Consider the following 15,798-nt stretch of genomic DNA (forward strand, 5'->3'; position numbering starts at 1 on the left):
TAGTCTGACACATCGCAAACTTAGGAACCCAGCTTTACATTGCCAAGAGCTTAGTCCTGCTGGAGCATTTACTGTTCCATCTCTCTGCTTGGTGGTGTTTTTGCCATGGGGCAACGTCAGCAAATTCAAGGTTTTTTTTTCCCCTGGTATTCAAATGAAAGTCTGATACTAAACTTTTTCCCTTTTAATTTGATTTGAAGTTGACTTGTGATTTTTTTTTTTCCAATATTTTTATGCTGGTATATGAAACCAGCCTTACGCTCTTGGAATTATAAGAGTGGTCCTACCCTGCTTAGCATGTTGGGATGTGGTTTGGTTTCAAGGTGTCTGAAAATTCTCACCACACTTTGTTGAATATTCATTAGGAATCCCAGTCAAATTAGTTATCACAGAATGGTTTGGGCTGGAAGGGACCTTAGAGATAGAGTTCCCCGCCATGGGCAGGGACACCTCCCACTAGCCCAGGTTGCTCAAAGCCTCCATCCAACCTTGATGATTTAACAGTGTTGTGAATTATTGACATTGCTGAATAAATCAGGTATTTAGCATGTTAATGCCACAAGACATTCTACAGGCATGTCTTTAGGATCCCTTTACATACATACGTATGTATATTATGTATATTTATGTAAATGTATGCATGGTTTTGTTAGGGATACAGTGTAACAAAGGAGGGTAGAGAGTGATGCTTTAATTTTTGCACTGGGATTTGGAGAATCCATGGTGAGATTTTGGGACCCTACCAGCACCATAGTTTAGGAAAGAAGGCTCATACAATTCTAAATCAACATTCATCGTTACAACAGACTTGGGGTTGGTTTTGGGGGGGGTTTTTTGTGTGAATCTTAGCTGTTGGAGTGTGGTCTTTCTATAGTTTTTCATATTAAACTTAAACTTTACATATCCTGGCAGATGGGCGCAGTTAACCTACAGGGCAGCTGCACTATACGCAGCTCCTCAGTACTTCCGCGCCATGTCCAAGTAGTAGGAAACTCCACAGAGGAGAATTTGTTTTGTACTAACACGGAGCTCCAGGAGCAGACATCTTCTAGTGCCTCCACAGGGGAGAATTTGTTTTGTACTAACGCGGAGCTCCAGGAGCAGACATCTTCTAGTGCCCCCAGTCAAAGCAATGGTGCGAGATTAATTTCAGTGAGGTGGAAACAAACCTGGATGAGTCCTGAAGGTGGCATTGAGAAGTGTCTTGTGTGGATTGACATGCTTTATTTTCAAGAAAACTTTGCATTTAAGCTATGTGTAAGTGTTCTGGGAACACTTATACTTCATAAGCATTCTTTACTTTGAATGTAAAATAAGAATTTTTGTCTGTACCACCAAATATAGTTCAATTCCTCAGTTCCTAACTTATTTTTCATTCTTTCTGCTACTTTTTGGTTTTTAGCTTTTGTTTTTGCCTTAGTCTAGTCAATTTAAGGCTTGTCTGTTTCTTAGTGGTTTTGATTTTTATTTTATATTCTACTTCTAGTGGCTTATAAATAGAGCAACTACTTGTTAATCACCCAGGTTATGCCAAAATAAACAATGCAGTCATTGTCAGATCTGACCTCTTTGCTTTATGGACTTTGCTTTTGCAGGCTGTCGAAAATGACGTGGAAGTAGGGCCTCCTTTAATCTAACAAACCTTGGCTGCCTGCAGGTTTGTATCTCTGCCTTCTCCCTGGCCACCTGTTTTTATGCTCTTTGAGGTTTTTGAGACCTCTGTCCTGTGGGCCTCATGGGCTCAAAGGAGACATGCAAATCAGCTTATTACATAATGCTCAAGAAAGAGGCTAAAAACTAGACTTCAGTACACCAGTAAAGGCAAAGCCCCAGAGAGGGGAAAAAAAAAAAAATTAAGGTGTGGATCACTTCAAAAATTGGTATTAGGGATAAAAAGCAGTAAAGCAAGAAGGTGACAGGTAGCAGCCTCCCAAAGCATCTGCTCAGAAGCAGTTCGTGGTATAGAAGTTTGTTTTTCAGAGGTCTCATGCATCAGCTCCCAAAGCATCTGCTCAGAAGCAGTACGTGGTATAAAAGTTTGTTTTTCAGAGGTCTCATGCATCAGGTTTCTGTTCTAGCAGCCCTCCGTGTCTGAGTTATAAATAAGCAGATGAATGTAAACAAAGCTAAAGGATTGCATCTTACCAGGCTCCCAGGGTGGTGGTGTGTAGTCCTTGCCCTGAAGAGTTTTACCAAAAGTATGCTTGCGTTAGTAGGTCTACTCGCACTAGTATCAAAGAGCTGCTGAATGATAACCCAGCAGTTCCGATTCTCTTCAGTGGATTAGCAGGCTCCTTTTTTATTATTTTAATGACTGAATACAGGGTCGTAGATAAGACTCTTTTCTATGAAAAGCACGTTTAAACAGTTGATGTCATTTTGGAATATAATCTTAAATGTACTTTGGAAAATTAAAACAAGAAAATGTTTTATTGCAACAAGTAAGAAATTACATTAAAATATTTACTTCCCGAACTCTTGCAAATAAAGATAGCTGACAACAGTAGCTGCTTCAGACTTGGTTCATGATTTTACTGTGTAAAAAAAAAAACCAAAACCCAACCCCTATGTGATTCCCTCCCTTTCTCTTAGAAGATGGTCTGCAAGGTGATTTGGGTAATGAGTCAGGGGGCCTACTACTGGGATCCTTGCAGAACTTGTTAACCATCTCTGCTTTCAAACCTAGTAACTCTAAAGTGAAAAACTGAATTTAGTCTTAAATTTGAAAATATATAAAAATTAAGATGTATCCAGAAGAAGAAACCTCATTCTAGAAACAGGTTCCAGTCTTATGAACTTCCATCAGTGGTGTTCTCCTCAGCTGAGGTTACAAAGCGTGCGTTTGTGCCAGCTTGGGTATGTAGCTTTCCTGTGGTTTTAGCTCTTTTATTTATTCTATTATATTACAAATTCATTTATTTCAAGAAAAATATCTGATAAGAGTTACATAAAATCAAGGACTAATCAAGTTCCACATGATTCTTCCCTAATACTGTGTGTAGCAATATTTTTTTGCTGAAAATGCCCTTTTGTGTGTGTCTGCAGAATTTTACTGGTACTTTATTACCACTCTTCCCAACTAAGATAAACATTCAACAGACTATAGCGGGACAGGATGGGGCAGCGCCTTCCCGAAAGGAAGCGAGGGTTTACTTACCTGCACTCAGGTATTACTAAAACAACGCTGGTCCTACAGACTTTTAATTTTGGTGTAGGGTACCTCTAGAACAGCGCTGTGGAGGCTCTTCTAGGGAGCAGTGTAGCCTTTCTTCCTCTCAGAGGTACATAAATTGCAAGTAGGAATGTGATGAGGTCACTACAGGAATGAAATCTTCAGCTCCTTTTTTGCAGGTGCCTTCTATGGGAAGAAATCCAATAAAATCTCCCCTGGAAAGGACTGGGTATTTCTCTAAAATTAGTTTTGCATGTTGTTGTAATAAAGGTCAGCCAATGGCACTTACGGTTAAAGTGACAAAGTTTCAGTGTTTTAACAGTCCTTCACATTCATATGGCTTAACTGAAAATGGGGGCAGATATTCTCAAAATCCCAATATGCTATTACAAAATAAGTATTTGAATACAAAGTTGTAAGTCAAATACTTCAAACATGAAATCTGAAAATACAACTGCAAGGTGGCGTGGAAGTCAATGTCAAGAGTTTTCTGAAAGCTTCTTGTCTGCAGGTGTTGAAAGTATTTTTCAGTGTAGTACCAGTCGATTTCAGGATTTGATGTCTCAGTATATCCGAGGAAGGATTTCATCCCATATAAAAGCCACAAGTATTGTACCTGAAAAGAGAAATTACAGAAAAGACCTTTATTGAAATGTATTTGAGAAGGATACAGTATTGGTATTGAAAAGAAAGATTATGGTCAAGTACTTGCATGTCTAACATGCAATACAGCAGGGACTGCAGGAAATGGAATTTTCTGTCCAAAAGGCTAGATGCAGTCATCACTTCTTGCAAACACAATCTTTTCCACAAAGAAAGCTTTAACAGACCGTGCATGTGACCCTTATGAGTTGATAATGTAATTCTTCTTCGGATATTTCATGTTTTAATTCTGATCAGTTGGAAAGGATCCATATGGATCACTGAATCCAAAGGGCACCTATAGTTTAAGACCTTTTTGGTTTTTTTCTCCTGGAAAAAATCAGTATATTCTGTTTCAGAAATGAAGAGGATTCTGGTTGACAGTGTTCCTCACCCATAGCTTGTATTCTGTAAGACTTTGTAGATCACAAAAATGTTTATTGGAAGAGATTATCTCTAGTCCAGTCTCCCACTCAGAGCAGGACTATTGCCTGCACTAGACAGCTCAGTGTGGCTTTGTCTAGCTGAGTCCCGAAAACCTCAATGGATGGAGACTGTGGCACTTCTCCAGGTAACATGTTTCAGTGTTGCTGCACCTCTGAAGGTCTTTCTGGAGTCCAATCTGAACCTCTCACTCCACAACTTCTCACCTTGCTGTTACATTGTCTGCCAATGAGAACCCTTAAGCTCTGCCATCCTTGTAACTACTTTTCAAATAACAGTTGACTGCTGTTAAAACACCCTTTCACCCCATTTTTGTCAGCCTAAACAAGTCCAGTTCCCTCAGCCTCCCCTCACAGATCAGGTGCTCCAGGCCCTTCACCATCTTGGTAGTCCTCCACTGACTGGACCCCCTGTTTTCTCCACATTACTCTTGAACTGAGGGACTCCACACCAGACATGTTCCAGATGTCACCTCACAAGCACTGAGTAGAGGGAGACGATAATGTCCTGTGATGTGCTGACCCCAATTTTCAAAGCCATGTGGTTTGTCTTGCTTGCAGAGAAAACAAACAGTTGTGAACAAACTTACATTCAGGTCACTGTTGAACATACTGAGGAATATCAACTCCAGTGCTGACACCAGCATACTCTGCGTGTTATTGGCCATCAGCCAGATTGATTATTTTATTTTGAGGTCAGTGGTTTGGCCAATTTTTATTCTATGAAACAGTCTTCTTGTGTGACCCCTCCTTCTTTACTTTGAACCAAGAGTGCTGTGGGAGGTGTAAAACTTTACTAAAGTGAAGATATACTACATACGCTGCGCCCCACTCATTTACATAGACATTTATTTCATCAAGGAAGGCAATCAAGCTGGCTGAGCATGGATTGCCCTCGCTAAATCAGTGCTGACTGTTCCTGACTGATTATGTTTGGTTTTTACATGGTTGGAAATGGATTCCAAGACTAGATACTCCACCATCATCCCAGTAACTGAGGTGAGATCAACTAGCATACGGTTCCCTGGTTTCTCTTCCTCCTCTTTAAAAGCAGACATCATATTAGCACATTTCCAATTGTCAGGAAGCTCCTCCAACTGCTGTTACTTCTCATAAGTGATGGACAACAGTAACACCTTCTGACTCTACCTGCATTTTTAGGTGAATTGCAGTAGAGCTAATGGTTTTGCATTCATTGAGCTTCTCTATTTTGTTCCTACCCTGTTGCTCCCTCACTATTTATTGCCTCCTTTCCAAAACCTTACTGTTTTATACAGAGGTTTGGGAGCAAATTTTGCTTGGGAAGACTGATGGGGAAAAAAAAAAAAAGACATGGAGTACCTCAGCCTTTCCTATGTCATCCATCACTAGGTTATTTCCCCCATCTGCCAGTCGGCCTGCATTTTCTTTGAACTTTTTTTGTGATTATTATATTTGCAAGTCTGTATGTATGTTCCTAGTCTTAGTTCTAGCTGAGCTTTGTTATTCCTGATTTTGTTCCCGAGTGCCTGTGCAGAGCTTTTATACTCTTCTGCTGCCTATCCCCATTTCTACTTCTTACATGCTCTCCTTTGTTCAAAGGCAAGTTCCTTGTCTAGCCTGCAAGGGGAGATTTTTTGTCAAACTTCCCAGTCTAACTACACAACCGATTGTTTCTGCACATCTAAGTGTGCTGCTGAACTCTCGGTAAGCTTTTTTTGAAAAATCACCTTTCCATGGGATGCTCTTGCCATTTGCAGCAGCTTCCGAGGGCATTACTACCATTACTAATATTACCTAAATAAGCAGAATTCTGTTTGAATAGCAGAGTCCAAACAACTCTGCTATTTACCTTCCCAGTCTTCCTCTGGACCCTGAACTCTTGTGAGGCCTGCAACCCAAGTGGCCACAGTTCTTCCCTGTTTGTGAGCAGGTCAAGTGCAGGTTTACCACTCACTGACCCTTTAGTATTTGAATTAGACTGGATTACTGACAGTTCTCTAGGAACTTCTTGGATTGCATTCACTCACCGCACAAGAGTTTTGCTCTGTCAGATGATGTCTGCTTGGTTGAAAACCCCAAGTTAGTTGTTGAAACCCTCCTCTGCTTCCAAGTCCCTGAGGTGCTCATCACTTCACTGTACATGGACTTGCAATTCTTGTTTCTTTGCTAAGCTCCATGTTTAAGTGTGGAAACCTCTGAATACTCTCTCCCCTGGGCAGAAAGCTCAAACTTTCACCTGTAGTCTTCTCCCTTGCTTACCTCCATTTATGTTTACTGTTAAGCAACTTTTGTGGTGTTTATTTTCTATCCTGATGGTGAAAAAAACATTTTCTTCTAAGGAATAGTATTAATCTTCTTGGTAAAACTGATCTAAAGAAGTGGGCCTTGATTCTTTTTTTATAGTCTTAGAAACCTAGCACGATGCTAAGCTGGCATTTGTCAGAAAAGAGCATCCCATTTTATTGCTGTCATGTCCAGTATCTTGTCACCAACTCTGCCATCTCCCTGCTACTGAGAAAGCAGCATGAGCCTGGTCCCCATCATTACTAATGGTATAATCACGCCTGGACAACTAACATGAATTCCTTTGGCAGCAAAACAGAAACTATCTTTGTTCCACTACTACTTACTGCTTCTATGTTCACAGTGCAGAATTTAGGCCTGCCTGTGCTAAGCCATAAACGCTTGCAGACATCTATATTTACTGCAGGAATTAGCTGGTTTAATGCTACTGGAGAATCACCTTCACCAAAATGTCAGTGAAGCCATTTTGGAAAGTGAGTTCCTAACTACAGTTCCAAGGTTATATTAATGAAAGACCATAAACCACCAGCAGATTTGTTTATCCTAAAAGCAAACTTCCACTTTCTCCTCCTCTTGTGAAGGTGATAATCAATCTTCCTCTTATTCTAAGTGTCCTTTCTAAGAAAATTGTTCTAAAGTTGATGGTTAAGAACTTGTTTACGGATAGATCAGGATATCTGTAACCTGAATGGTCTCACTCTCCTTGGCCTCATGGGTATTTGCTATGCCCATAAATGAGATCATATTGCACTTTGCACAGGCAATTTGAAGTTTCATGGTATGAAGTTCCATGGTCCATGGTTCTGCATATGGTAATTACAGCAAATCACAGAAAACCTAACAGACTCCTAAAAGAATTCCCCAAAACAAGAAAAAAGTAATTTAACCATCTAAGATGCTGATGCTGGGAAACATGAGACATCAAATTAGCAAATCACGATGACTCTGCCAGTTTCTAGGAAGTCTGAATCAGTATTTCTGCTGACACATGGATTCTGAAAGTAATTTTTACAACTAAATTTAAAACATCCCTTCCCTCATCATCTATGTTTATGATTCTGATTAGAGGTTCTTTTCACAAGAATTTTATTATCATCATAACAGGTCAAGTTATGATGTTCCTAGATGTCTCATTTGGTCCAATTCTGGAAGAAAAAATTCTATTCCTATTATTTTTTTATTTTCAGAAAATGTCAAATTTCATTTCATGTTAGATTTGTAGATCTGTGTGCCTGTATAAATCCATTCCACCTCAGATATCTTACATTTGTTCACAACTTTTGGTTTATAAGGTAAGGTCTGTATGTGTCCATGAAACTCCCTTGTTTTGTAATGAGATATTTATATAGACTACTCAGCCCTGCAGGTGATCGCAGACCTGAAATCTGTAACAAAATGTTTGGCACAGTAGTGACACTGCACAGAAAGTGATATGTCCTGAGTACTCACATCTTTTACAACTGCTTGGTCTGGAGTTCCTTTCCCTCAGAAATCAGGAGACAGCATTTAAGACATTCTGTATGTATTTTCTATATGTTAACTAATGATAAACTGCTGTTTATGAATTTTCATAGAAATGTAACAGCACTCCCTAATCACATTCTAAATTCTTCAAGTCATGGTTCCGTTTGAGTTAACATCTGCTGATTTTCTTACTCAAATCAAAATCATCTGAAGGTTTTCTGCAAAGCAGTTCTGCAGGATACATCTGGCTAAGTAAGCAGAACATGGTGTTTCAGAACGCCTCCTGTTTCTTTAGATCACTTGTCAAAATATTAAATCCCAAGTACTTACAACCTGAAAAATCTCAAAATGGTTATCAGGTTGAAATCAGTTGATATACCAGAAGCTAAACTTGTATTCTGAGAAATATCGATGATATTTCATCAGCAGGATGAGCTGATGATACTCATCAGCTTTGTCCAAGACATTTCATTAGCTGCTAACTGGAACAGTGCATGCACTTTTATCAAACTTACTCCATTGTTCAGTTATCCTCTTTGGATATCTAATTAAACAAGATTGTATTAAAGTGAATTTTAGTTAGACTGAAAATTCTGTCTCCATTTTTGACTGACTGAGAGTCAATGCAAGTAGAACTTGCACAGACATGAACTCAAATAAGAAAAATAAGTTATTTGTTAAAACTGGAGCCCTTTGAGATGTTCCCTGTGTATGTTTCACATCCTGTTGTACCTTCATTGCTGTTGTACCTGCTAATAGGATTAACAGTCATGAAAGAATTTGGGATTAGCAGACTGCTTATTTATATACTCTCTAAGAAGAAAGCTCAAGATTTGTAGGGACTAATGGTAAACAATCAGCAGCATGAAGTATTACATGAAGCATTTTCATCTGCACACAACTAGAAGTTAAAATCAATAGCTTCCAAATTAAAACAATAATTAAATTTAGAAAAAATCCAGTTACTAATATTCCTTATTCTTAAACTAAGAACAGGTTGTTTCCAACAGTGATGGGGGGAAAAAAACACAGAATGAGAACTGCAAAATTTAGATGCTATGGAGATTTTTAAAAAATTATATTATAATGGTAATAATTGAGAAAGCATATTTTAAGCAGTTGTCCTAAAACCTGTGGGTTGTTTATTTTTTTTTTAATGAATCATCCCCATACTTTTCCAGATGCTTGATTCACAAAACTGAGTGTTACAGGTACTCTGCATAGAGCATTAAACAAGTTTAAAATACACAGCCTATATCCGCAGAACAAAACCATCATTCTGAATGACTTCTACGCATAAATTACAATTGAATATTTTCTGGATTTTATTTAAAGCAGAAAATGAGCAGACTATCAAATAAGGAATGCCCACTTCCTGATTTTTGAACCATGTACTAAATAACATTTCCTCAAATACATGAAGTATTAAGAACTTACCTAAGGATGGTGCTATCCAATATACTAGTGAGTAACTCAAAAATTTGTCATAGAAACAATTTGCATGTAATGAAAAAGCCAATGCTGGGTTAAATATTGCTCCTGTGAGATTTCCACCTGCAATAAAATGTAAACAATATGAAATTATATTTTTAAATGTTTATTTTAAATTAATATTGAACTGCACATACACAATACCACAAGAATTGCACACTCTGCAATAAAATGCATTAGCAGAAGCCATTTGAATAGATGAACTCTTCTGAAGTTATTTACCAGATGATACATGTTTAACTGCTTACCAAAATGTTTTAAAATATCCAAAGCATAGGCTATAACTTCCTTTATCTCTTTCTAGCAAATACTGTTTGAAGAGATGGGTTTGGCTAATGCTGAATGTTTCTACTGATAAAACTGTAAACTGCTTTGCTAATAGTCTGTATCACGCTTTCAGAAGAGACAAAAATTACACAAGTATTAGTAGACAAATACTGAGCTTTCTTTACATCCCTGTGTAGCACGTAACACATATGCAAGATAATGCAGAAAACTGTCAAGAGCTGTTCTTGATAAAGTGACCTCTATATTTTCTTAATAAAACACTAATATTATAATATCAATTTCTAGAACACTAAGATTATCATATGAAAAGTATTCTGAATCATTCTATATGTTACTTGGAGAAAATAAAAGCAAACCCTACTCCCTTCTCTTGAAAAAGGAAGCTTAAAGAAGCCAAGCATCTTTCCTTGCCTCTGACTTTAGATGTAAATGAAGTTGCCTAAGCATTCTCTAAATGAGATCTAAACATATTACATTGTGGAGACTAAACTGTAATTACACTGCAGATGAACCTGGAGGTAAGTAGTTTTAATTCTGACATATGTTGCTCCTCTCCTTGCAATTGTACAGAAAAAAAAAACACATTATGCATAGCAAAATTTTCTGTATTTCTGTATTATTAGTTACTAACCACTCCAAATCTATTTTATCTATTAATCAGTTCCCATAAAATATTATATAATTGTGTCTATTTATTTTCTTAAAGCTTCTTATTGCTTTTTCCCAAATAAGTTATCATGAGCTTTGAACTTACCCTTTGTACAAATGCCATGCTGCTGTAATCCTCATTTGTTATGAGCACACAATCATTTACCAAAAGTTTTAGTGAGGTCTTTGTCAGTCTCCTCTTCTGTATTTCTCTCTATAGACTCATTATTTCTTTTACTGTTATTCCAGTTTGGGAAGGTTTTAATCTTTCTTGACCTACTCAGTTTACTCTGCTTTTACACTTGTTCTCAACAGCAACTCAGATTTACTGTGCAGTCTGTTATTCTGCACGCTGACACATTAACAACTTCCACTGTTGCCAGGAAGGACATCTACAATAATTTACTTTCCTTTAATGTGTTTATAAATTCACTGCTTCTGCTTTTATATCCACAAACACACAACTTCACTCTCAGGAGGCAGTTGCTGTTTCTGAACATTAAACATTTAGACAGTTTTAACTGCTGTATTTCTTCAATATTCATTACTAATAACTAGTGGAATATTGACCTTAGGCCAGGGCCACTTCTTAAACATCTCAGTCTGGGTACCAGAAAAGATAAATGATTTTATAGCAAAAAAGTGTAATATGTCTGCTGTGGTACATAAAAACTTAAAAAGGTGAAGTAACGTGTGCTCCACAGAATGTGTGAGAAAGTAATTTTAACTTTTGAAATTACTAAAGGCAAAAACAAATTTAGGAAGAAACTCAGAATTAAAAATATATATGTCACTTTTACCTTTATATGTTAGGCTCAGAAGAATCTGACCAATTTCATACAATGCTGACTTCATTGTAATATTGCCTGTAAATGAAAAAGCCCTCAAGAGGCTTATTTTCTTCTTCCCTAATTAAATATTTTCCCAAAGGAAATAGCCAAAAATATTCTTTATTAACATGTGTACGGTCTGCATCCTTAGCTTCTGAATAATTCCCTTAATGTTCAAAGGCATAATGATCTCTTTTTCCTTCTAGTCAGTAGAAGAAACAGTGAACACAGTATTGGAGGTTTTGTGTACAGTATGCACTGTTATAAAAAAGTGGTCTGTGCAAGTCTATATGTAAAAAAAAAAAAATCCAGATATTTTTAACTATGGAAAAATAGAAGAAAAACTAAAGGAACAGCTTGTAATTTTGTAAAATACTTTTATATAATCTGGTGTTATTTGTTGCAGTAAGTTGCCTGGCATACCCAAGTACTTTTTATGGGGTACGCACAACAGTGACCTATCAGCATTTATTTTTTCCAACAACTTCACTTAAGTCAATTGTATAAATACAATTCAATGTTTTTGAGCTCTGTATGTCTATCAATACTTTTAGACCTGTGCAAGCCATAGGGATATGGCTATCCTTCAAAATTTTACCCAAACCAAATTGGAATAAGAGATGTTCCTTCTTGCAGTCCCTTTCTGGACAGTGATCATTCCTCTCAAAGGATACAGCTTTCAAACTCTTAGTAGAACATAATTAATGGAATGAAATATGATATACTATGTACAAGATGTATTTTCTAACATGTTTGGTTCATTCATAACAGTGGAAAACCCAGCTCCTGAAGGCACAGTTCATTTGTTTTTTAAAATCAGAGTGTAAAAATAAATCATTAGCATCAATTTTATTTTGTAAATTTAATGCACTTTCTGAGTTCCTAGCTACAACACTGTACCTGTCAAATTAAAGTCTGAAAAAAACATTATTCATAAAATATTCTAAACTATTTGATATTTTTGTAGGAAAAGGAAGAATGTTATCAGTTTGCCTAAATTAGCATTGCTTTGCCTAAATCTGTGCTGGCTCCCTAGCCCTTTGGTGCTGGTTGAGCAGCAAAGATCCATTCCTCTTAAAGAAGCACTCAAGAACCTTATAAACAGTTAACAAAGAGGTGCAGAAGATTTCCTGAGCACGATGCAGCACATCTAAGTTAAGCATCTGCCTGGTCTTTAAAGCCTGTAGAGAACTTGGCCTGCTGGAGGCCACTAGCCATAACAACTAATATGTAAGTCACTCATCCTACTGCAGGTACGAAGCCCCATTTCTCAAACTGGAGGTGGAAAAGATGGGCTATGATGCCATGAGACCCAACGGATATACTGTGGGTCATATGTATGCACCAGACACAGGTCGTGGCCACCTACCAGGCTCTTACCTATTGCCTCAGCTACTTGGCATGCTGGCAGGAGGCTGTGTGGAGGGGCTGTGGGTAGGGGGTCCCCATCAACAGCCCTCAAAATGGAAGGGACAGGAGAATGGAGGATATCCTGGGGTGTTTGTGCGTAGACGTGGCCAGAGGAAAAGAGGAAGCAAGAAAGTTTTGAGAATCTCTAAGGTGTCCTACATGTACCTACCTAACCTGCCAGTGAAAAAGAGTTCTGTTACAGTGCAAGCCCATCAGCTCATCACAGAAAGAAATTAATAGCAGCAGCTTGCTCCCACACTTGTGTAATAGCTCAGTGATAGGAATCTTGGGGTTTACACCCTACTCTACTTCAAGAGGCTTCAATCCACATTGTAGGAATGTACAGTAAACACCAGACTCATGACTACTGCAGAGGGAGGACGGCACCTCTCACCTCTCTTTCTGAAACTTAGAGGAGAGCCAGGAGTGCAAACCTTAGGAAGCTTGGAGCAGAATGAACAAGCATGAATCAGATTTTCCACTAAATGGGTTAAAACAAAGTTCAGGATATGGTCCCCAGAACGTATATATATTTTTTACAGTAGAGTTGATTCTAGATTAAAAGAAATGGAAGGAAAAATGTCCAGGTTGCACAGGGTGTTCTGCACACTTAACAGCACAAACTGTGCATGTGAAAGAGGCCTGGGCGCAGTAGGGCTGATGTTTCCTAGAAGTACAGATCGATTGCACTGGAGAGTCGTAACACGTCCAAGTTTATGACAAGGAAAGGGACTTGGTACACAGCTGCCTTCTGCTAGAAAAAAGGTATGAGGCCAGCTTGGCCACGACACTGGGCATGAATTCGTCACATGAATGGGTGAAAAGAAAGGCACTGTGACACGTATTATTTTATACAATTATTTGCTAAGCAGGAAAGGATTCTGTGCTTGTAGAGGAGGTAGGATAATCTTTGGCTACACTTTTATTACTGAGCAATTCAGGAATATATTTAGTGTGCTAAAATGCACTGACACCTTGCCTCTGCCTTCAAAAATTAATTTTAGAAAGTAGTTCAAATTGCTAAGTTAATTCTCAAAATTCTCCATGGACTTCTTTTAATCTTTCAGGTATTGGCTAGTTTCAGCTAAACATAATGAGTAAAGGTTTTTTCATTAATACATCTGAAAATTCAACTGTACTCTATTCTACTATATGCTATTATGTTAGATAGCATAACACAATTAAACCTTTTGGAGAAGATGCCAATGACCTTCAGATATTTGCAGATTAAATAGTGACCTCCCTCTCTCATAAACAGATTTGATAATTTCCTAGATGACTTCCTCTGCAGTGGGGGCTGTAGCACAAGCAAGCTCTGTAACCATTTCTCTCACCTCCCTGTACCCCAAACTACAGAATCTCCTTTGCAGTACAACCCACTCCCTGCAGGGCAGTCCTCAAGTGACATAACTCTGGTACTTCCCTGGGGACAACAGGGAGCATCAACCGTTAGCAGAAAGAAATTCAGAATGACTCCCCTCACCTCTTCCTCCCCGCTGGTCCAGAGGGGCTGTGCAGGTGACGGTGTCCCAGCACTGGGAAGCATGAGGTGACAGTCAGGCAGAGGCAAGGACACGGATTCACAGGGCATTACAAAGACACGAGACTCTTGTAAATGCCATGATACAACTGGCAGCTAATTATTTTCTTTTTTTCGTTTGGTTTCATGAGGTCTTATTTTATCATTTCTGCATGCATTCTACAAATAACCGTTCCTGCTTCTGATTTAAGAATGTAACGTAGTTAAATAAGCTGCACTGATATGAATTATGCATTATTTAAATACTGAACGTCCCTATTACCGGTCTGTACCCTGCCATTGCACAATCAGCATTTTTTTTCCTGATGCAGACAGTGGTGCTCTATCGCAATGCCAGTTAGAAATCAGAGCACATTGTATGAAATCTCTCACGTGATATAAAGTCAGATTATGAAATGATCCTTCACTGAAATATTTTAACAGCGTTCTGTGAAACTCTTAGCTGTATTTACTTATGGATTTTAATTTTAAATTCATAACTCATTTCATTTTTAACCCTACACCTGCTGGGAATCTAATGAGGCAAACTTTACATAAACTCCAAATGAACTGTGCACATTCAACACCAAAGACTTTCTTTGATGCATTTTTTGTAGTCTAAGGTAACTAATTTTGCATCTTAACACTTTTAAGAAAATAAAAAAATACAACCTTCTGTTACAACTTTATTGTAGGAACTAAGAGAGGAAAAAAAAAAAAAGACTAACCTGCATACACGAGCATGGTGATGAGAAGAGCAATCAAATGGACTCTGTATTTGGGATTAACCCTTTCCACTCGCAGGATAGTCAGCTGGAAAACGACAGAAAAGAGCAGTTCTATGCAGAATGCCTGCATCTCTGTAGTCTGCATGGGGTTGCTGCAGCCGTGTGAGAGTGCTCCAAAATGTGGCTCTGCCATCTCCAGGCTCCAGATAAAGTGCATAAACACTCTGGCAAGCACTGCAGCCACGAACTGAGCGCCAATCTTCAGTCCACCCATCTTGACTGATATCCCACCGCCCCACATTGGCTGCAGGGTACCACAGGGATTGCATGTGCTGCCAGTCAGTGTCAAGCCATGCAGGACGGTGAAACCGTAGGTGAGAGTGAGGGCGGTATGCGGCTTCGGCTCCACATCGCCGAGCAGGCAGAGCTCGTTAGTGCAGGCACAAATCTGGAAGGTGCTAAACATCTCCAAAAGGAAAGTGCGAAGGCGCTGGTGGGAGCGCAGCCGGCGGCGAGTTAACCTCCTGCACAGCCCAACCATCACCATGATGCCGGCCATCAGCAGGAGCGAGGTCCCGACCCCACCGACTGCCATGGTGAGTTTCACACGTCGAAGCAGAAGTTCACTCTGGTCCAGCCCCACCACCTAGGGGGTGAAAGAAAGTGGGAGAGGGAAGGAAAATGATCACCCTTCCCTTCGAGGCAGGAGCCAGTTCCTGTCCCCACCTGCTTGCGGCCTGCGAGGCGTCTGACTCACCCTCTGCCTGACCAGGAGCAAAGGGCGGGTGAGCCCGGCTGGACAGGGCTCAGGGCAGGGGACCCCTCTCCCCTGCTGTCCCCGCCAGGGAAGGGGTTAGGAGAAGGAGGAAAAAAGGCT

General features: G+C 39.1%; 1 protein-coding gene across 1 annotated transcript; it reads right to left on the minus strand.

The window, feature by feature from the left end:
* Positions 1-3,649: 3,649 nt before the first annotated feature.
* On the minus strand, positions 3,650-15,516 carry AQP11 (aquaporin 11). Its single transcript, XM_010072873.1, has 3 exons — positions 14,922-15,516; positions 9,445-9,561; positions 3,650-3,788 (listed from the first exon to the last, which is right to left on the minus strand). Exons 1-3 carry the CDS (start codon positions 15,514-15,516, stop codon positions 3,736-3,738), a joined length of 765 nt encoding a protein of 254 aa, XP_010071175.1. The 3' UTR covers positions 3,650-3,735.
* Between the last annotated feature and the right edge of the window lie 282 nt (positions 15,517-15,798).

The sequence above is a fragment of the Pterocles gutturalis genome, unplaced genomic scaffold, assembly GCF_000699245.1.
Source record: "Pterocles gutturalis isolate BGI_N339 unplaced genomic scaffold, ASM69924v1 scaffold37602, whole genome shotgun sequence".
NCBI lineage: Eukaryota > Metazoa > Chordata > Aves > Pterocliformes > Pteroclidae > Pterocles > Pterocles gutturalis.

Bases quoted from the DNA above. Each gene is read 5' to 3' on its own strand.
- AQP11 (XM_010072873.1), bottom strand. From the start codon at position 15,516: ATGGCAGTCGGTGGGGTCGGGACCTCGCTCCTGCTGATGGCCGGCATC. The intron at 9,562-14,921 runs GTTAGTCTTTTT...ATTTTATTGCAG, and splicing joins CACCATGCTCGTGTATGCAG to GTGGAAATCTCACAGGAGCA. The intron at 3,789-9,444 runs GTAAGTTCTTAA...TTCTCTTTTCAG, and splicing joins TTGGATAGCACCATCCTTAG to GTACAATACTTGTGGCTTTT.